We start from the raw sequence: 22,977 nt of genomic DNA, 5'->3' as shown, positions 1-22,977 counted from the left end.
TGCTCTTGTAGTCTCTGGAATTTTAAGCTGTTTTACTGCATTTATGATTCACTGCTAGTTTTCAGTTTATTTTTGTTACAATTTTTAACTTTACATCATGAGCCTTTAGAAATTGACTGCAATTAAATTTCACTAATGCCTTAATTTGTTTGAAGAGCGTTGTGTCTGACTGAAGTACAATTTCTTTTTAGGAAGGGGTGTTTTTCTTGAAAATTAACTTTTGTTTTGGAGAATTTTCATTATTATTACTTTTGTGACGCCCAGAAATTTTTCGAGTTGAAGATTTGAGTTTCTCTCCTCAAAATGTGCGGCATATATTCTTTTTTCGTCGTAAATTTCTCATTTTTTTTGGAATTTGAAATTTTTCTATGCTCCTGCGACCAGAAATCTGATAGCGAAACAAGGGTTTTAAAATTTTTGCATAAATAATTTTTTTATCTTTACAGTTTTTTTTCAAAATATTGAATTATAATTGGTAATGTTAAGATGCAAAGTTCTGGAATTCGCTCTTAAAAGCTATCGGTTTTAGTACTGTTTTAAAGAAAAATTATCATGTCGGCCAAAGGAGCTCAAAGCATTTAATGGATTAACGAATAAAAATAACAGAATTGTCTAATGTGCTGCTTTGATTTTAATACGCTCTTTGTGCAGCGTATTAACCGGGATTTCTGAAATATTAAAATAAAGCGTCAATTCCTCCTATAACCCAGGAAAAATAGAATTTGAATTAGAATATGAATGTAACTAATAATTATATTCCACAAGGAATTTGCAATGATTTTAGTGATATTTTCTCTGAATTATAAATAGAAAAATCGGAGTTTAATAATTCCGGCCTGGCGGTTCCTTTTTATAGGCGGCTAGAACTTTTTCAAAAATTTGTAAGAGCTAACAAAATTGGCTGTTGCAACATTATTCTTTTTTAGATAAAAGAGTATTTGGTGAGGATGGACGATGTTCAATCCAACTTCGACCAGCACTTCGCACATGTCCAGGACAAGCTCGGTTAGTGATAAATTTCACTTTGCAAGTCTGCTGACAATTATATAAAATGATGTTTCCTTCATTGTCAAGTATTTTTCCAAACCTGAACCTTTTTCCTCTGATCAAAGCATTGAAAATTTAATGCCGTCATAAACTCACTCTAGACCATGTCTCAGTTTTGGTGCTGTCGTTGCTTTTGTTGTTCTGACAAAAGATGGCTTTGGGGTTAGGTGTAGTGAATGTGAAGACAGCTGTTACGCGAGAGCAAATTTTTCGGGCATGCAGCAGTCCTCGTTTACCACTAAAGCAGGCGTTTTTAGATTTATGCTCACTAAGCTGGGGGTGGGACAGAATAAATCCAATTATTTCATACAATTATTTTCAAAATCAATTACGATTAAGTTAGATTTTAATGCTACTGCTATTGTGTATTACGGCGCTGAGAAAAAGCAAAATAGCAACATAGACAAGTTGCACTTCACTGTATTTTAGCACTGGATCTTCTAAAGAGGATGCTGGTGATTAACCCTAGCCAACGCATCTCAGTCCAAGACTGTCTCAAACATCCCTACTTCGAGTCACTCCACGACGAGACAGACGAGCCATCCTGTGATGCACCCTTTCACTGCTCAGATTTTGAGGGCAAAAACCTCACTGTAGACCAGTACAAAGACCTCATATGGAAGGATCTACAGGCATTCCAGACCTTATAGTATCGTTGCCAATATTCAGTCCTGTCAATATTTCTCTCATTAACGCTAATAGTTTGCACACAGCTTTCCTTAGTGAGAAATTTTGGGAGAAATTATTCAAAAAGTTGGAAAATGAAAGGTCGTGGAGTTGAATTAGATACACTGAAAGACGTAAAATCCGAAACCGAAGGCACCCGATTTGGGATTTTATTGTCACCTGCCTATTCAGGAGATTCAAGTATGCTTCATCAAATATTTTCGACTGATGAGGTCATGGCTAGTTTGCGTAGTGTTGCGATGGTCCGACGCTAGTAGCTATAGAGAACTTTGCGATCATCAGTTTTGACGACAAACCGCGTATTATTGCTTCATCATCGATAGAAACAGGGCATGATGTATTGTGATAGCATGAGGCAGAGATCCAATCAATTCGAAGTTGGTGTAGCTGCACGTTAACAGATTCCCGAGGACTTGATAACGACGACTCAATGACTACTGAATCGAAAGCAATACTTCCGACTTCGAATATTTTATTTCTTCACTCAATTTCGACCTCAACTTTTCGACTAGTCTAAGCAGAGAAAGCTTAATAACAGGACTGTGAACCTTGTGTTTGGGGACTGTCTAAATTACTTCTCTTTCCCACAGGGTCAGTTGCGACCGATATTTTAGCTACATAAAATCAATTTTTGTTTCCCTTATTTAATGATCTCTCTCTTACAATGTGCAGAATTCCTTCTGTAAATTTTCACTTCTTGTAGCATTGTACATGTTAATCATTTGATGTCATAATTTTTTCCCAAATTTGTTTAATAGAAAATGTGCGATTCATTCCTATGGCCAAATAAATAGTTGTATGAAGTTATTTGCTACTTATTGTATAACTAAGTTGTTTCCGCGAATGTTTTAGTTTGTTGTCGCTGCTGATTAATAAATTTGTTATGATAAAATTCTTACAAGTAGTGGAAATATTGATTTCGCATGATAATGCAAATGTTGGTTCACATTAATAATTATAATCAAATTCTTCATATACGTTGCCTTTTGTTACCAATGGAAATTTCGTGTTCACGATTGTCCTGGGCGATTTTTTTGGGAAATAAAGAAAAACTTTAGTTTTGAGGCAGCATATTTGAAAACTTCATATTTGCGAAGAACTGCGCTGAAAATATTCTGTAACATTAAAAGTTAAGTCCCATAATGACTTAATCTCAAAACTGATTAAGTGTTCTCAAAGTCATAAAAATTTGAAAAGGGGAATTACTTCTCAAGTTAATTTATCTCAGTTGTGAAGACTGTCAAAGAAAGCGATAAAAATTTTTCTGACATGCGTTTATCTCCCGTAATTAGTCCCATGTTTTTCTGCGTTTCTCGCCATGGCTGAGATCTTAAGAATTTTGTCTAAGCAAGAAAGCATTGATCTTCAAAAAAAGTAGGTTTCAGGGATATTCGACGTTATTTAACCCATCGATAAAGCTTATTTGTGTCATAATTATCAAAGAAACGTGATATTATATCTCGTATTAATTGGCTATATAATGGAGGATCACATTATGTGCAAGATTCGCTGGAGGTAGTTTTTATATCGTACCATGTAAAGTTACTTTTTGACATATTAACAATATTTTAAGAAACTATTCAGCGTATCCAGACCTAAGCAAATTAAATATTACTTTGAAGGTACAATTTTTGCAGTGTGAAGACTGTAAAGACAAAGCAGTTTAAGGTTTTCGGAAATTTACAGAGAATGCATTTAATTCGATTATTTTGTGGCAAATAGACCATGAGTTTCTTCTTCGCCGCCTCATCATGGCAGAGAGTTAAGTGATGTAAGAGTTTTGGCTTTGTTTGACGTTGTTTTTAGAAAAAGAAGTCAAGGATATTTGCGGTTGCTGAGCGCGACGCGTCCTTTACGCTGAGTTCGTATGTGGGTGCATTTTTTAAAATGAAACTTGACATTTTTAACTTGTGATAATTGGTTATGTAGCAATGAATGATTTTTGGGAAAGGCATATTCACTTGATATATGGCTCTCTGAGGCAAAATAACAGATCTGAATTCGCTAAAAGTTGAGTACATGGATTTTAAGATTTCTTAAAGATTAGTGAGAGTTGGCGTTTATTATTGGGTTTGAGTCAAGCTACCCATTGCTCATATATTCGAAGCTCCTTACACATTATATTTTTGAAAACGGAAACTAATATTTTAAAGCCTACAATTGCGTTATCTTGGCGAAACCTTTGAGCAGGGCTGTATTAGCTTTAATATGAAGTTTTTTTTCAAACCAATTTGAAGTCAATCCGAGTAATTTTTGCAAACCGAACTTTTGGTTCATCAGATTTGAATTTGTTCTGAGGCTTGTGATAAACTTAATTGATATGCGCTCCAATTATTATTTTTCTATACAATTTATCCGATCTCAGTTGTATTTGCTTCCTTGTGTTTTAAGCTTACAGAAATTGATTTTTTTTCTAAATCAATTCTAAAGAAGAGGAATATTTTTTTACAGATTTTTTACTGCAGCTTTCAGGCATCACCCTGATAACCCAATCCGATCCAACGAATACTTTCTCCAAATTTGGTTATATTTTTTTGAAAAGAAAACGAAGTTCAAATTGGGAGTTGATCATGCTCTGAAAATTCTTCTTAATTCTGTAAAAATTATCTGAAATTGTTCTCAGTTTATCTGTGCGGATATACTTATGCATTATTTTTAACTTGAATAACTATTGGTCTATTGTTTGACTTCGCTTTCGGGATCAAAAAGTTTCGTTCGTTAGTTTGCAGCTTTATAGGTTTTGTTCGAGAGCCTTATCATTTATTTTGCTTTGTTCCTTGGAGTGTAACTTGTTAGTTTTGTAGGTTGCTGCTTCTTTTTTCTATAAACTATGATGAGACCAGATTTTACTCTAACGGAAGGATTTTTAAGTTTTAAGGATAGATATTAATGCTTTTAAAAAGCTGGGACGTTTTTTAAGATGTCCAATAAAAGTAAGTAAAGCTTGCAAGCGTTTTCAATTGCATTGCGACTGCCTTGTCAGATTTCCCTTGGTTTCGAAGAGTAATATTACAGAGAGTTCAGAGAGAAATAATTTTTGGGAACACTAAATTCTGATTGAAAACCCAAGTGCTCACTTCTGGTATAAAATGCTTGATCTCAATCACTGTTTACAACAATAATTAGAGACCCCAGGGTACAATTTCATTGTTCACTGAAACTGCGAGGCACAGAGCGTAATTTCAAAGATTGAATTCAGAATTAAATAAGTAAAAGTCTATTTTTTGCCCTAAACTTAGTGTCCTAAATTAGGAAACTAAGTTTAGGGCAAAAAAAATTAGACTGTTAGAAATCTTAATTTTGACACTTGAGTCAAACCGCTATAAATAATCAGCTGTTTCGCTAATTGTCTTTCACTAATCTTTTCAAAATTGTGCTCTTAACTTCAATTTCAAATGAACTTCATAACCTTCTAAATACGTTACAAAATATCTAGATACTCCTGGGACCTCGGGCCCAGCACTGGGGCACAAGTGATCTCGTTTCAGGGCACTAAGTCCCCCATTGGGCGACTTAGATTTTGTTCTGGTTCTACTTCTTTTCACCCCGATTTATTTAACCCCCTATAATTTAACCCCGTATATAATCACCCCTCAGTCATTTTACCCCGCAATTTATTCACCCCGAAATCGGTTTAACACTGAAATCTTTTATCTATTTCGGCATCCAAAAGAACAATTAGCAAAGCTAAAGTTCAAAGGACTTAAATAACACAAAACTACTGACGTTCAAGAGTGCGGCATTAAACAGCTTGCGTTTGTTTCAAATCAAAGAATAATGACGAGACTGCTTTTTAGAACAACGCCTTTGATCGAAAAAGAACACTTGACAACTCTGACCTCTTTTATGTTGCACTTTGATTTGAATCAAAAAAGTTCAAAAACTGTCCTAGTCTAGAAGACGGAAGAACCGGTACTTTTCAAATGAAAGGATGTAAGCTAAATTTTAAAACCTACTTTCTGAGCAGGCATAAAATAGCAATTCAAAACAAAATTCAACCGTGTATTTAACAGAATTTCCAATGAAATCCAGATTGATATTTTTGCTAGCAGCTGCGCTGTGCAAGCTTCATATCTAAATGTTGCAAAACTGTGTTCCCAATTAGGGGTCCCATCATAGTGTTAACGCCCGGGATCAAATTCCCTAATGAGTCACGATATGAGGCTTCGACGTAACTCCGTGAGGACGCAAGGAGGGCGCCAACTCAAAAATATTAAGATGGATTTCGAATTTAAATTAACACAAAAACAAACACAATAAAATACACAATAAATACACAACTAAGTCAAACTGGCAATAGCCCTGAAAAAATGAATATCAGTTTCATCCCTGTAAATTTGCATCAAGTTTTGCACTTTCTCTTTCAAATTCGCATACTTCTTCTTCTTTGGGAATTTGTGACCGGATGAGGCATTCAAAAAGTTTATTTTTTGCACCGCAGCGTCTTTTTGTAAATTAGTCAAAAGTTTCCAAATTCCGGGATGGGATCCGCTGAATAAGGCTTGTATCCCATAATGCCAGCCCTCAACAGAATTGGTTGTTCTGGTAATTCCCTCATTGGCTGCGTCTCTTTGATTCCATATTTGTGGGGGGAATGTGGCAGGACGGTTAAATAATGGACACTTGATATAATTTGTTTGGAAATATAAACAAAGCTCATCGATTTTCTCAATAACGAAGCTATCTAAATTCTGTTGATCCGCCACATTTGTTATTTCCTCGACAATCAATTCAAAAGATTTTTCTATTTGCTCATTTTTTTCGAAAGCTAGAGCAGGGATCATTTTAAGCGCCAGGGCCACTTCATGATTTTCTGACACCAGTTTTTTTAATCCAAGTTCTCCAATTTTTCTAACAAAATTTTGAGTTAAATGGAAATAACAGCCTGACAACATTGAAGCTGGATGATGTTTTTGAAAGGCATTAATAGGGACAATTTCAAAATCCCTCAGAACCTTATCCGGCTTACAATCTGGGGCAAAGGTGTCTAAGGCATCAAGTAATCGGCTGTACGTTTCGGTTTTGTTGGGAAGGAGGGCATATAAACAAGCAGGGGCAATACCGAGAACATATACATGAAGGGTGTATATTTGATAGAAGTTTTGGGCGATAGTTTAAACTTTCCATCCCCAAGCCAAAACTTGGAGCTTTCGAGAACCGATGTCACATAGGGATCACCAAAAACTAAAATATGCTCGTGGTCATCTTTTCCGCTGTCATACCGCAAAAACTCTTGAAACTTATCAGGTATATCAAAATGCTGGTCCGATGGCTCATGAATTGACACTGTTTGTATAACCCTTCTCAAGCGCTGCGAGGTTTATGTTAAATTTGGTTTTGACGGCAACGCATACTGGGTCGAAAGAACGTCAGTTACTGGTAAAATTGCGGAAGCGACGGCTGCTGCGGGTGTTAAGTTTTCACTCAGGGCTTTAATCTCTTTTATAACTTTTCGTGTGGCCGGCTTTCCAATCGAAGCACTATGATTGTGCTCACCGTTCACGCGAATAAGTTAGTCATCTTGTGTTAAAGCGGAAACGCGGCACTTGTAACTTTGATATTTTGAGCAATTCCAGGCAGTGGTAAACTTATTTAATCTTTTAACATAAAACTCATGGCCTTCTACAACCAATATTTCTTTGTTGTGCTGAATTCAAAATGCAATAAAACAAGAAATGTTCTTGAGCTCCATCCACTTTTCAATTGCTTTTAATTGCCCCATTAAGGATTAGTTGAGATAACTAATTCGCTAATTGTTATAGTTTTGCATTAAACTATTGTGTCGTTAGCTCTATGTCCCTGACAATTATGATCCATGAATTTACAGATTAAAATCGGGGTGAAATGATTGAGGTGTGAAAAGTATGTTCACAACTCAGTTATTTCACCCCGATTTTAATCTCCATTAATTAAAATAGAATTAATTGAGGCTTAATTATCCTCAATTATAGGAAGCTTAAAATCGGGGTGAAACAATATAGGGGTTAAATAATTGAGGGGTTAAATGATGTAGGGGTTAAAAAATCGGGGTTAAAATATCGGTGGTTAAAAGAATAGGGGTGAAAAAAAAGGACACCTTTGTTCTAACATATACTTAGTGCCTTTTGGGCCAATCTGTACGTATCAGTTATGATGTCCGTTCCTTTAACTTTGTAGACTGTTTTTTATATCTCTGGCATCATAGTCGCGCTCATTGGAAATTAATGTTGGTTGAGCTCAATTGCGGTTGCTGATTAATGCCATTTTGTAACAAAAAGGTACTCAAAATAGTTGTGAAGTGAATGTGTTTCATAGCTTAGACATTTTATTATCTATTTTGTTGACGCACTGCGGCTTTTGAGAATTAGTATGACCGTACTAGCAGAAAATCGAATCTAACTTTCCTATCCTCGTTTGGCATTAAAGTACGAGCCTGAAAATCTAAGTACGAGCCTGAGGGCAGAACATCTAATGCGAGTTGGGTGTTCAGTGTTCGCATTAAAAAACAGAGAAGACTTGACTCCGCAGTGTTCGTTGAAGACCTGCAAAATTTCAACGCTTAAAGAATTCAAAAAATTCAGTGATATGTTTCGAACTTCTTGCGTTTTCTTAAGACCACACAGATTTTCAGTTTTTGAATCTTAAATTTGGCAGAGGTTGCTCAACAGTTTGAAATAGATTAAAAGTTGCGCGGATCGAGGAACGTTCATTTATTTGGGTCAATTGAATAAGTTTCCTAAATCGAGTGAAAAGATCATAACCAAAAACTGAATAAAGCTAAGATCTTTTCATTGCTCTTCATTGTTCCGACATTTTTCAAAATGGCGGAATATTATATATGCGAGGCCTGCTGTTTTCTGCAGTCAAATTTTCACTCTTTGTTTAATTACCGTATAGAAAAAATAACGTTATTTTACAGCGCTTTGGGGCTATTTTTGATTTTGATTCGAGGCTACTGTTTATTTAAAACTACAATTTTTAGCTCATGTGGATAAAAGGGAGCTGTTTAAAAAAGTCCGAAAAAAACATGATAAGAAAAAAAGATGGAGAGTTTGAGGGGGGGGGGGGGGGGTATTAAATCATTCTAATAAAATTTTACCAATTGTGTTTAGCTGCGATCTCTTATTGGCCTTCTCTAGGTTTCCAACAATCCAAAGAATTTGGAAAGTACTGGTGCTCTGTTTGTTTGTAAGATGTGATTACAAATTTTTTTGCAGATTTTCCAAACGGATACTTAGTTGAAGCCGGTGGAGATCCAGTTTCATTCGATTCCCTTAGTCGGCTTTAGTAATCGTCCAAGCATAAACGGTCCGGAAGTGTCTGTCTCCGAAGGCCTGAATTTAAGGTAAAAAGGTCACTTTGGTCACTAACAGTTTTTAAGCACAAATTTTGCAGTTTCTTGATGATTGGGTTTTCAATTGACGATGTGTAATTTGCCAAAAATTGGACAAACTAGAACTTTTAGTTTTTATTGCATATTATTTAAAACTTTTGGTTTTGTTTGTTTTTTTTTGAGTTTGTGTGGTCTGGTAAACCTCTTTGAGCACGAAGTTGTGCTCTTATATCAATTTTGACCTTACACCAGAAATCTTTCGGCCATCGTTTTTTTTGTTGTTGTCAAGATTTATGTTGTTACCACCAATTAACGTCTCGATCAGTTCAAACCTCCTTTCTGTTCAATCATTCACGAAGTTTCCACTAATTTGAGTGAGTGACGCTGTTTTGCACTCTGAGTGGACTGAGTTTCTTTCATTTGCACAATTGATTTTGGAGGGTAGATAATAGAGCACAATAATTTAGCAATCTCAGCAGTTGATAAATAAGCAAACCTTTATTTTAGTCTCTTTTTTCATTACTCGAAAACTGCTGATCAATGAAGCTGTTGAAAATATATTCTGGCAGTACGGCAGCTCATTTTTACTGCAATAAGACAAGTTTGTTGAAAAAAAGCAAAATTTCATAATAAATTGTCATTAAAATACACGTAATAGAAAAAAAACTAAGAGTTGTTTCCTGTCCATCAATTGTATATTTTAAATTTTGCAATTAAGAACGTTTCCATTTTAACGAAATCTTAAGTTTAAAACAACTATTGAAAAAAACTTCCTCTTTGCCCTAAAATGAGACTATATATTTGGTTTTTATAAAGAAAACGTAGTCAAATGAGCAGCTGTTGTACTCATGATCTTCAAGAATTTTATGGGAGGCAATTTTTTTAGAAAATGAACAGACGACCATACAAATTTGACTGTTCATACCAAACAAACCAAACGTTCATAATTTGGCTGTTTTCTCCGACTTCTTGAACAAAAAATTTTTTTGCAGATTTTCCAAAACGGATACTTAGTTGAAGCCGGTGGAGATGCAGTTTCATTCGAGTCCCTGAGTCGGCTTTAGTAATCCTCCAAGCATAAACGGTCCGGAAGTGTCTGTCTCCGAAGGCCTGAATTTAAGGTAAAAAGGTCACTTTGGTCACTAACAGTTTTTAAGCACAAATTTTGCAGTTTCTTGATGATTGGGTTTTCAATTGACGATGTGTAATTTGCCAAAAATGGGACAAACTAGAAATTTTAGTTTTTATTGCATATTATTTAAAACTTTTGGTTTTTGTTTTTTTTGAGTTTGTGTGGTCTGGTAAACCTCTTTGAGCACGAAGTTGTGCTCTTGCATCATTTTTGACCTTACACCAGAAATCTTCCGGCCATCGTTTTTTTTGTTGTTAAAATTTATGTTGTTACTACCAATTGACGTCTCGATCAGTTCAAACCTCCTTTCTGTTCAATCATTCACGAAGTTTCCACTAATTTGAGTGAGTGACGCTATTTTGCACTCTGAGTGGACTGAGTTTCTTTCATTTGCTTAATTGATTTTGGAGGGTAGATAATAGAGCACAATAATTTAGCAATCTCAGCAGTTGATAAATAAGCAAACCTTTATTTTAGTCTCTTTTTTCATTACTCTAAAATTGCTGATCAATGAAGCTGTTGAAAATATATTCTGGCAGTAGGGCAGCTCTTTTTTAATGCAATAAGACAAGTTTGTTGAAAAAAAGCAAAATTTCATAATAAATTGTCATTAAAATATACGTAATAGAAAAAAACTAAGAGTTGTTTCCTGTCCATCAATTGTATATTTTAAATTTTGCAATTAAGAACGTTTCCTTTTTAACGAAATCTTAAGTTTAAAACAACTATTGAAAAAAACTTCCTTTTTTGCCCTAAAATGAGACTATATATTTGGTTTTTATAAAGAAAACGTAGTCAAATGAGCAACTGTTGTACTCATGATCTTCAAGAATTTTATGGGAGGCAATTTTTTTAGAAAATGAATTGACGACCATACAAATTTGACTGTTCATACCAAACAAACCAAACGTTCATAATTTGGCTGTTTTCTCCGACTTCTTGAACAAAAAATTTCCGTCTGAAATGTTTTTTTTTTATCACAGACTTTGACAGAACAGAAGAAGTATAGGAGCTTTAATAATTTTACTTCTTTTAATTAAGAAATAGACCAAAATTATTTTAAATTTGTTTCGTAAATATCTTGGGCAACGTGCGCTAAAGTTAAATTCATGTTTTCTATTTCTTTATTGATATGGTTCAACAGGAAGTCACATAATTAAATGAAAATGGGGAACTCAAGAAAAGAAAAGGATTGAGAAGAATTAAAAAAATATTTTGTCGCATTTCTGGTGGTTCAAAAGACTTTCAAAACTCAATTCCCTAATGGCCTCCATTGCTTATTAATCTTAATCAACGACAAATGTAAAGAAGATAGAGTTGTTCTTTTACTTTTTTTATAATTTTCTTCGGCAACTGTACGCTATAACTTCCGACCCTGACGCCTCGATTTTACGTTTATTCACATTAAAAAACGTCATTCTTCACAAAAAAACATCCAGAAGGAACAGTTCTCCAATTGTTCCTTAATCGATTGAATCATCAAAAATCAGAATCTAATTTTTGAGTTAATTCTTATACTTCAACGGCAGCTTTTGATTGGTTTGATGTTAATTGTAAGATAAAATTGTCTGATAACTGGACACAAATTAAATTTAAATTGAATTTCTCTCCAAAAAATATAAAAATTGACTTAATAATCAACTCAACTTTCAACGGCTTCTTGTTATTCGGCCTTATTATGTTCGAGAAATTTTCCCAGCTGGATCTTGAGTTGAATGGATTGTGAAGATTTTATCAGTATGGCGTATCTTAAATTAAACAAATATAAAACATTGAAAAATTTATCAATATGATTTAAAGATTTTTGTTTGAATTCTTAAGCCCATTCACAAGATCTTATCCAATTAACTGTTTGTCGTGTCTGCCGTGCAGTGGTAGCCGCAATTTTTCTTGTAACTTGGTGTCTGTGATTGCTCAAGCTTAAGTTTTTTGCGGTTGATCGCTCTTTCAGTTTTCGTGAAAAGCAGTAAAATGTTGCAAATTATTTAACAATATTTGATATATGCATAAAGAAATTAGATCAATATGAATAATTTTTCAGCTTTGTTATCAAACAGAGTCGCACTCAAGGTTCTTCCAGAACGATTGCTTTAATTTGCGCTTTGCAGAACTGATAGTCAAAAGAGCTTTTTCGCACAGATGAAAGACGAATTCTTGTCAAAATTCAAAATTGAGACAAGTGCTGAAACAGTCTTGCGCGAGCGTTCTTTTTAATTACATCTGACGGCTTGGTAATGGAATATGGCAAGATTGTTTTTTTTGCACAAAAAAGATGCATTTTAAATTCCACAATCGCCTTGCATTGTTGCAACATGCAATTCAACATAAATTTGATTTACAGATTCCAAAATGTCTCAAAAGATGCCGATTTTAGGCGAATTTCTGATTGGTTAACTTGATCAACTGTCCCCCAGGTAGAGTTCCCTTGCGCGCGTACTTCTGCCAACTTCGAATGTCTCGTTGCCAACATGTCGAATCATCATCTGTTTTGGCGAAAAACATGTCTCGCATCCTCGCAAGTAAAATATTGTAAACTATCCCTTAATTACACTCAATGCCGAGAATCCTATGATGAGGCTAGAGAAGTCTGAAGAAAAGCCTTTTGCTTGACCTGACTTTGACATGATTTGATTATTGACTCCACGCAATTGTGTTCTGTTTTCTTGGGTCGAAGAGTTGTTCCGCAGAGTAAATATATTAAAAAACTGCTAATAGGAAATTTTTGTCAAGCTAAATTGTAGCAAGGGATCTTTGGTCGCGCAAAAATCGAATTTGATTTTTCCGATCGAGTGAAATTCATAATTTCAGATAAAGTAAACTCAATGCGTCACTGAGTGGCTTGCCAACGTTTCAGTAGCGTCTTTAATTGCTGTTTTGAAGAGTTGGCACTGTTTTGGCATATTTTTAAAGCCAAAAATGATAAATTTGAATAGGCTTATTGTATGCGTGTCTCTTGCCATTGTAAAGTCCTTTTGTACATGCATCATAAAGTTGAAAACTTGATCTCTGCGCTGAAACTTTCAGATTGATCTAATGATATTGAAAGATTATTTCCAGACGTTCATCTTGTCTGAAAAGCGTTGATCGTGTGGCTTTGCCGAATCTTTCATAGCGAAGAACTAGGACGACATTGCATTTCCCCGAATCAAGTACAGCAGAGATCAGAAATGGTGTCTGGTCCGTTGCAGCTGAAGAGCAAGAAGGAGAAGGAGAAAGCACTCGCAAAGATACTCGACTCCTCAACTGTCCACAGCAGAGTCAAGGCACTCAAAACATGCCTGGGTAATTTAATCAACTCATAGAATCAGTTGTGATACACTGCACACTGCATTATCTGTGCAACTTATTAAGAGTTAAAATAAAGATAAATTTTTGTTAATAAAAAATTTGAAGGGAAAGGAAAAAAATAAAGCTTTGGGAGGGGGGGGGGGGTATTAAATTGTTTTAATTGTGCTAAAAGTGTCAATACAATATCCAGAATACAATATTCAGAAGACAAAAAAAAACAGAAAATAAAAACATTTTTTCAAACTTTTTACGTGCTCTTTCTCTTCCCTCTTTTATTATTCTAAGTTTCTAAAGTTTAAATTTTTTTGGAGTTCAAAAATCTGGTGAACATTTATAAAAGGAAAAATTTTAGTTTCTATTTTCTTTGATCGCGTAAACTGTTGTTTCTATTTTCTATTGTTCGTAAACTGCAGTGCCTTTGATTTGGTTTCTGGGGGTTTAGTTGCCTGAAATCTAAACCAATTGAACAAATGCGATATTCCTGATGTACACGAAAACTAGAAAATGACTTTCTAGAGAACGAGGAAAGAACGAATTCAACTTGAAATATTTTGTTCATCTTTTTGATGGTTTCGCAGTCTTCTTGAACAAAACTTTATTGTGTGCAAAATAGTTTCTCTCTCTCTCTGTGTTTCGGACTATTTGATTCAACAGAGAAAGTATCGGAAGATAATTGTACTTTTTCGATTTAAGAAAGATCAAGCAAAAAATCTGCGTTTACTGCTAGCATTTATGCTAAATTTGTACCCCGTTGTTCATTTCAAGCCTGCCTTTTGTCCATACGTCATATTTTAAGAGGTTTTTAAATTAAAATAAGGGAAGTATTTCTTTAAGCAATAATCAAAAAGCTAACAAGAAAAAAAATTGCTTGAGGAAGAATTGAAAAGTTCTCAATTTTTTTTCTGTTCACTAGTTGATTTTTATGCTCTCGCTATCGAGTTTGTCTTATATCGATAAGAACACCTCATATCCGATTTCACATAGATTCTATAGGAGTGATTTCAATGTTTTTTTTTCAGATAAGAAGAAAAGTTAAATTTTTTAATGTGGAAATTTTCCGGCCGAACGATGTCTTCCAAAACGATGTGTTCCAAGCTATTAAGGGCTCCATTTGACCGTTAATTTAATTGATCATATATGGAAACTTCGTAACAACATGGGAAGAAATGGTTTGAAAAAAGGGGGGAAATTTTATTGATATATAGTGTTTAGAAACGTCAGTTTTTTTACTTAGAAAAATAAATTTGATTTGTAACTTAAATTTTGATAAGAAAGATTAATATATTTTGTTTGCTTTGAGTTGTTCAAAATTCAGAATTGTGCTGTTATAGAACTCATGAATTAAAAATAACTCGAAATAAACTTCTTACCAGAAAGACAAATTTGACATAGTAATAGACTCCAATTTTTGCTTTGTTTTTTTTTGTAACTAAAAATTTATTCAGGTAAATCTATCAATGTAAGTGTTCTGCATTGTTCTTTTTTCAAAACTTCAAAATTTGTACTCAAGGTTGCTACGGAAAATTGCTTAGGAAAATCTTGTACTCAAGGTTGCAACTCAGTGCTTCAATTTGAGCGTCGGAAAATTGGTGGTCAAAAAGTTTTTCGTCTCAAAGCAATGCAAAGTTTTTGACAAATTTGCTCGTATTCTGGAACATTCTGTACTACACAAAGTCTAGTTTTGTTTAAATTTAAAACAACAGTTTATATTTCGTTAACTTTTCTGCTGGCAGTTCTTGAGCTGGTTTTATGCAATCATAAGTTTGAATGGTTCGCGTGAGCCTAAGATAAATGTTATATATTTGAGAGATCTCAATTGAGACCACCAATTGTAGGATCCTGCACGGATGATTTTTTGCGGATGTTTAAAAAATATATGCATCTCTGTATACTTATGATGAGACCTCTAACCCAAATTTGGTAAAAAAAATTCTTATGAGAAATTTTAATTCTCAGCGGATTTTTTAGTTTGTGACAGATTTTTGCTGAGTGGCAGTTGTAGTTTTCTTGTCAAATTTTCAGCCTTTTTGGCCTTATTTTTTGACGGTTTTTAACTGTCGGAAAATTTTTTACGTGTGCATTCGATTTTGGATAGTTCCTATCTCTTTTATAAAATCACGAAAAGATTTCCGGAATGAAACTCATAATTCTTTCAGCAGCTAATTCAAAATACAATCAACTATTTGTTTGTTTGTTTGCAGAGAGTCTCGTGGCTGATGAGATGAAGAGGTATCTGTGTGAGAACAACTATGCCTACTTCTACGTCTGGTACGACTTCTACACCCTACATGTAGACCCAGCCATCAAAAGTAAGTCAATTACTGATTAAAAATATGAAAATATAATGGCTCTAGAGGAAATATGCACGTAATCTGATCTCTTAACGGATGCGCTTAACGGATTAATTATACTGATTTAAAATTTGATTAAAATTATTTCACGTGAATTGTGTTCAATTGAGGAATTATCGAGCTGTTTAATAGCCGCCCTCATCTTCTCAGCCGGCTATTATTGCGCTCGTATTTTTACGACTGGAAGAGGAGTATTGGAGAAGTCCTTTTTTTAATCAATTTTATTGGAGTGAATTTTTAAGCGGGAAATGAAACGCGTGAAAAAATTTGGAGTGAATTGGTTGCTGAACAAAAGTGAAGAGCGGAGCGAAAAGAGTGGTTTTTTGTTCATACCGCTGTTTTTGAGAGAGCGAGAAATTGATGTGTGTTCACGTGCGGCTTTTAAAAGCAGTTTTTTGCAATTTTTCTTGTTTATGAGGTCTGATTATGATATTGTATTGGATTTGGGCTCGTTCTGAAAGGAATTGAAGGTTTCAAGTAGTTAATTGGAGTTTTATGCAAATTTGGAGGTTTTTGATCAGTTTTGCTGATTTTTCGACGAAATTTAATGTATTTTGGCCTTTTGTTTTGTTTTACTGCTTTAAGTGAAATTTGCATAGAAGCTCGTTACTCAAAGAATATCAAGGATATAAATTGATTACAATTTTGTTGGTATAAAACATTTTTTTCTGAAGAAAAATGACAGAAAAATAGAGAATTTTTTAACCACTTTTTTTATTTTTTTTGCTTTTTTTCGTTTTTTCAATCGTAGACAATTTTTTTAGCTTGTTATGACTTGCCCATTATTTCTTGAGCAATTCTTTGCTCTATTTGCTCAAAGTAACTTTATTTGGCTTTATTTTTTCTTGTAAAATTTAAAAAAACACCTTGCTTTTTCTCGTTTTTTTTTGTTCAATTTGGTTTTAAATGTCGTTTCTATTCTTCCGCAACCTTTGATAGCATTTGGGGAGTTTTCTAGTGGAATTCAGTTGTTGTAGCTCTTTTGGATGTCTCTCATTTTGATTGATAATAGTTTTGAGTTGTTTTTGTCAAAGAAAATTGAGTAAATCAGAACAAATTTTGGCCACTTTTTGTCTTTTTTTAAGTTTTTTTTGCCTATATCTTCCAATTTAATGTTTTTTTGTTTGTAACTTTTTCTCAATAAGGAGCATTTTTGTAGGTGTTGATTCTATGAATTTGCACTTGAAGGCTTAGCAGGGCAGTTTTCATTTAAACAAATTATACAAAACCCTAATTCGTTAAAGAGTTTTTCTTAGTCTTTTTTAGTTTGTTGTTCAACGTTTCTCTGCAAGTGTTAGGTGGGCGATTGATCAAGCCAAATATGTAACTAATTGATTTCTATGAGTTATGGATGGGAAGCTGCATGTTATCTTTTTGTAGAGAATTTTGTTTGGATTTTTAGAGAATATTATTTTTTTGCTTTTCTTTGTCAAGTTTCCACTTCTCCAGTCTTTTATTTGTGAATTGGTTACAATGTCTGTCGATTGGTAATATGCTGGTGATGCATCTGATTAGTGAGAATAGTCAGATTTCTACTTCGAGTCGTTTCCGGAATTCTTCCGGCTATGTTTTTTTTTTTACTTCGTCAAACTTTTTTTCGCTTTACCATTTTGCCGCCTTTTCGACATTTTGCGTGAAATCTTTTGACTTCTCTAGGCTAGTTTCTCTCTTCTCTCATTCTGCTAAAAGTGAATTTGAACATCAGTTGCTAAGCAAAGCAATTCAAAATGAACAGAGTCGGTATAAAAAATTGAAGTGAGAAATAGAAACGAGATAAACCCATAAAGCCCAATTTTAGATGCCCGCTATTTGAACGTCGTTACTATAAGTCTTAGTTACCACCTCTAATGCTTATTGGTGTTGATAGTAGCCCCTGTAGCCTCTCTCTAAGAAACAGAAGTGTGTTCAACTACGAAATGCCATCAAAATAAATCGGACTTAAAAAATATTTTTGTACAAAAATCTTTTTTTTTTCAATATATTCTATTCGTTCAATCCCAATCATGCTTATTGGAATCGACGGCGGCTATTTTTCGGCAATCTGCCGGGTATGTTTTCCCCTTGCGCATAAACTGGTTGTTTCATAAACATGTGTGGTTTTTCGTAATTTTTCACTGATTGGAACAAACTGCTTGGTTTTTTACTGATAATAATTTGTTCGGCCGGATAAGGACACAGTTCCAGAGTTTGTTCTGGTTATATTGACATTTTTTCAATTTACATCTTTTCCGCAAGGACAAATAGCACTCAAATTGCGTCCTTTCTATTATCGCTTTTGTTACTCAAATATATAGTGCTCTATGTAAGTAATTGTCTCTATTCATTGACATGTTTATGTTTAGACCTGGGAAATAAGGCACTCTCGAAAGATGTGAAGGACGACGTAGACACCCTTCTCTTTGTTATTGAGGTCAGTGATCTAATTTGCCCTCGATATTAATATGGTAAGTAATGATGTTTTGACCTACATGAAATACATGACAGGTTTGGCGGTAGCGGCAACTACCATCATCTAAACATATCAATAAATGTAATGATAGGATGTTATTTAGGACCGTAAAAAGTTGCCAGACCAATAGCTGTTTTGCAGAAAATAAAAAGCCTTATTGTTCCTCGTTAATAAGTGCTGAATGTTAATTAGTTACTCTCAAATGAAGTCTGTAGCAATTATATTAGTCATGTGGTCTTTTCATGCAATTTTTTGCTTGACCTTTTAAATATTCGTCCCCAAAAAATGGAATAAACTGGTAAAACTCAGAGGACATTAAGTGGCGGAGCAGCTCTCTTAGAGCCTTACTCCCCCCCCCCCCCTCAGTCCCCCCTTTCAATCCACCCCCCCCCCCCCCCCCCAACACTCCCCCGTCAACCCTCCTCCCTCTAGCGATTTGGAACCCCCTCTCGTGCAACCCTCCCATTCCTAAAACCCTACCTCGCCATCTGTTGACCCCCCCCCCCCCTTCACTCCGTTCATCCCCCCTAATGATAGCATCCCTAAGCCCCAGCTGGCAACTACCGAAGCCAACCTTTTTATGCAAAATTTTTGCTTGACCGTTTTGACTTCGAGTATTTTACGCCCTTAACTTCGTTTTGTGTGAGCTAAATTTATCTTATACACAATTTTAAGCACCTGAATTCTAGTGACGACAGTTTACTGCTAGGAGTCAAACCAAAGGTGCGCCGAAATTGGTGTCACTTTTTTATATCAAGTTTTATTAGTGTTTATACTTACATAATAATCTGTAATGACGTCATTTTTTAGCAGCCCCTTGTGAATTTTGTTAGCTCCCCAAGACTCAAGCAGTCTGTCACAGATTTGAGCTCCCACTAGTTGGAGAACAATTCTTCCGACGATAGGCGGGTTATGTTCTAGAAATTGACTAGCGCTCTTGGTTAATACAAACGCCTTAACTCTTGAAAAAAAACTACTTGAAGAGTTCCTTTGGTTGTCTGTGTTACATTATGTCTTCTCAAAAATAGGGCTAATGTTTATTGTGTTTGGCATTAGTTATAAATTGCCATCGAGCAATTATTGTAGTCATATTGTGTCTTTCTTATGCAAAATTGTTGTTTGATCCTTTTTGGCAATTTGTTCTAGAGTATTCTTTTGCTGGACCGGAATCAGGACAAACTGGAACAGGCCGAAGGCATTGTGTTTCTTCTAGATCTTTTTGGGTCTGTGGTACACATAGTCTTCGTGTTTACATACAATAAACTTGCGCGAATCACTGTGATGAATTTGATCACGCATGTTTGCCAAGAGAGTCGCATACTCTAATAAGTTGGCGTATGGCACAGTCTTTGTTGACTGATTGTACGTATGACAGAAGATGCATGGTTTGAAGTGCAGTTAGATTTTTGGTAGGCTTGGACGAAACTTCGACCATCCCAAAAACACTGCTGCATAACCATTGTAGGCCGTTTCTTGAGTTCTTTCGAAACGGCGGAATGATAAAATGAGGCCGGCCCTTCTCCATAGCAAACTGGAAGTCTATTACATGAAAAAATTTGTTGGTTACTCATTCGAAAATTTTGGAACACAATTCATCATAGATAAATTTAAATGTATGTAAATAAACATAAATTTTTGTAAGTTTTTATCAATGGTACAAAGAGTACAGCTCGGATTTTATAGGGGTATGAGACAAGCTTAGATATTTGTACATAAATTTCATGAATTGCTGTTGAGCAGATCTGGAAATATTATTTTAGACCTGTGTATGTCTATGACAAAAATTGTACACCGTTTTTAACTGTTTTCGTTCTGGAACTTCTTTGCTTGATTTATTTGACTTTTCGTCAACGGCAGCGAGAAAAACAGGTAAAGCACGATAGATTTTTTCACTGACCGTTTTGATAGAGCTACTTTTTTGCCTCCTGCAGCATGTTGCTGACTTTCCTAGTTTTACGCTAGCAACATGCAAATCCAACACTTTCCTGTCCTTCGAGAGCAAGTCGTTCCTTATGGGAATGCATTCAAAAACCTTTGAGGGCTGCGAAGCGAAGTTTCGGTTTTTGGTTCTCGGTTTTGCTCCTTTTCAGGCCTATAAGGACCAAATGTTTTGTCATATCGTAACGAAGAAACAATTGTCAACTCGCCAAAGTTTCCTCATTTTTCTATTTCCCCGTGAAATTGATTTCCAAAAGTAGGGTATGCCTTTTCTTCTCAGTTTCCACTTTAAGCAGTTCCTAGCCAACTGTCCTCAGTTATCGACGGATCGAGAATAGTTTTTCTGATTTCAGGTTTTTTGAAAGAGTAACTTAGATTAAAGAAAATTGGCGCTCACTTTATTGTGTCGAGAGATATAAGGAAAAAGAACTGACCTTAAAAATCAATGGCTGAACTCTTCCTAAAACTACAACACTAATGTGTTCATTTGTTGCGCTCCTCTTTAGTAATTTTTTTGAGTTTGTTTTATGAATTGCCATTATTGTCGCATAATTGCAAGAAAAAATGTTCTAGTTCCGACTGCCTGGACCTGATATACCTCACTGTAAAAAGTTACTGTTTTTTTCAGTATTATAAAAACGCAATTTTTTTTGCTCAATTTCATGATTTTGAAATTTTCCTATCCTGTTTTGCTGTCTATATCATTGTTATAGTAATTGTTAAAATATCGGATTCAGTTAATCTCGATTTAAAGGTTCGATTGGTTGATTGTGGTGTGAACGTTTCGAGAACTAAATTTATCGGTTTGCTAGATAGGAGTCCCGTTTTCTCTGTTTAGAAATTGATACATTTGATGCCGGAGAAGTTGGCTTCTGGATGGCACTGCAACAGCATCAGTAAGTTGATCTGATGACCTGACCTGTCACTCTGTCTCATAACTACTTGTTATATAGAAAGAAAGAAAGAAAAAAGAATTAATTTCGTTGTTGAATAGATGTAAATAAACAAGCAACGTGGACAAATAACGAGATCAGAGCGATCTTCTCTTTCAATTTGCCCAATACTTTTGTATTTTATAGCCTAAACTTTTGTAATTTTATTCACGATAATTAGAATCACCTTCTATTGAGCTGTCTCTCAAATTTTTAAAGCCCGTTTAGTCGTGTTTTTATACCAAATGTTAACTTACTCTTGTATGCAGCAGGCTTTTTTATGCGGGGCTTTTCAATTTCACTATTCAATCAATTATGGGTGTGTATTAGAAGATTTCATTAGTTTCGCCCGCATCGGTTGTGATCTACCACCTGTTCAATACTGTTCAATGACAACATATCTATAATGTGTACTTGAGGGAAGTAATCAACGTACTTTTGAATTGCAATTTCAGGTGCTTTTTTGAAACGACTGGTGACCCCCGAGTGCTGTACACGATATAGATACGTGGGAATTCGTCTCTTCCTAGCTTGGTTCCAAGTTGTGAGAGACAAAGCTCCGGCTGACATGGTGTTCCTCTTTTCCACTCTGGTGCCCGGACTGGACCAGACCAAACTCACACCCTCTGACCCGAATAGGACATCCAGGACTAGCTTAGGTAAAATTGAAAATTCCATCCATATTTGTGTCTCAAAAATAAGCTCGGCACACCGCTATTGGAAGTATGGTTTCACCAATTTTATTATACCATCGAATTTTATATGAACCATTGATTGAGTAGTGGTTAAAATGTGATTGAAACTTGGTGTATATTTTTTCATCAAGTTCCCGATTCGAAATCTGTTGTCCTAGCTGGGATGAAAATATTTACCCTCAGAAAGGCTCACAGAATTTGGCCTCCAAATAACTCGTTTGGCCTCTATGACACAGAAAATTAATATCACAAAAACAAGTTTTAAATCGCGTATGGAACAATAAACATAGTTGCATGGATCGAAAATGGGCTGCTGAAAGGTGACTATATGAAGCCTTACTTCTCGTACAGCGCGAGTTTTTTCTGCAATAATTTTTATTCGAAGACATCTCAAACGAGAACCAGAAAAAGAATACAAAAATGTTGTTTCGAACACCCTCTTAATAGCAGAAAATAGTCTCCGAGTGATTGGTTGAGATATTTAAATAAACAAGGCGGCTCGTTAATGTGCGTTCGCACATGATGTTCCGAACCGAGCTCATCTACATTTTTGACTAAAATGTCAACCAAATCAAGAGATAACAAAAATAGATGTTTGAGTTTAAAACAATCGTTACACATTCTAGCTACTAATTGAATTACTAATGCCATGCTTCATTACAGCACCAACGTGACCTGACATTGAAGAGACTAGAAAAAAAATAGCACCAACAAAATTTTGGCGGCAAAAAATGAATATCTAAATTTAAAAGCACCTGGTAACAACGTCAAAATGCAGTCAGATAAAACCTTAACTACACAAGTTTACCTTTTACTAACTATACAGCAGATGAAAAGTTTTCTTAACGAGACTAGGTAACAAGCCGACAAAAAGAACGAACAGTGAGGCGAAACTTAAAAATTAATCAACATTTTTTGCACCAAGAAAATTCAAAAATCTTAAAAAACATTGGTTTTTAATAAAAAAATCCTTGATAAATTACTAAAAAGTCATTACAAAACCAAAAGCACCCGTCTGTGGTCAGACTATGCCATAGAAACAAACTAAAGAGAAACTCAAAAAATTACAAACGATTTGCGAAAACACAAACCTTTGCTACCATTAAAATCAATAGCTATCATCTGAATATGTATTTTTAATTCAGT

The 22,977-nt window shown here is 34.9% G+C and overlaps 2 protein-coding genes across 6 annotated transcripts in view; both read left to right on the top strand.

The window, feature by feature from the left end:
* The window catches only part of LOC142343289 (mitogen-activated protein kinase pmk-1-like), a 137,687-nt gene extending 134,973 nt beyond the window's left edge, over positions 1 to 2,714 (top strand). The window contains exons 8-9 of the mRNA XM_075395096.1: positions 927 to 1,005; positions 1,477 to 2,714. Coding sequence (XP_075251211.1) covers positions 927 to 1,005; positions 1,477 to 1,697 — 300 coding nt within the window. The 3' untranslated portion in view covers positions 1,698 to 2,714. The remainder of the gene's footprint in view (positions 1 to 926; positions 1,006 to 1,476) is intronic.
* A 10,456-nt stretch (positions 2,715 to 13,170) lies between these two features.
* The window catches only part of LOC142343286 (ral GTPase-activating protein subunit alpha-1-like), an 80,903-nt gene continuing 71,096 nt past the window's right edge, over positions 13,171 to 22,977 (top strand). For all 5 annotated transcript variants that reach the window (XM_075395089.1, XM_075395087.1, XM_075395093.1 and 2 more), the window contains exons 1-5: positions 13,171 to 13,460; positions 15,668 to 15,775; positions 18,160 to 18,227; positions 21,043 to 21,100; positions 21,592 to 21,795. In XM_075395089.1, the coding sequence (XP_075251204.1) occupies positions 13,346 to 13,460; positions 15,668 to 15,775; positions 18,160 to 18,227; positions 21,043 to 21,100; positions 21,592 to 21,795 (553 nt within the window). In that variant the 5' untranslated portion in view covers positions 13,171 to 13,345. The remainder of the gene's footprint in view (positions 13,461 to 15,667; positions 15,776 to 18,159; positions 18,228 to 21,042; positions 21,101 to 21,591; positions 21,796 to 22,977) is intronic.

Source organism: Convolutriloba macropyga, chromosome 7, assembly GCF_964194025.1.
Source record: "Convolutriloba macropyga chromosome 7, txConMacr16.3, whole genome shotgun sequence".
Lineage (NCBI taxonomy): Eukaryota > Metazoa > Xenacoelomorpha > Acoela > Convolutidae > Convolutriloba > Convolutriloba macropyga.
Note: the sequence above shows the minus strand (reverse complement) of the source record. Positions and strands in the feature narration are given on the sequence as shown.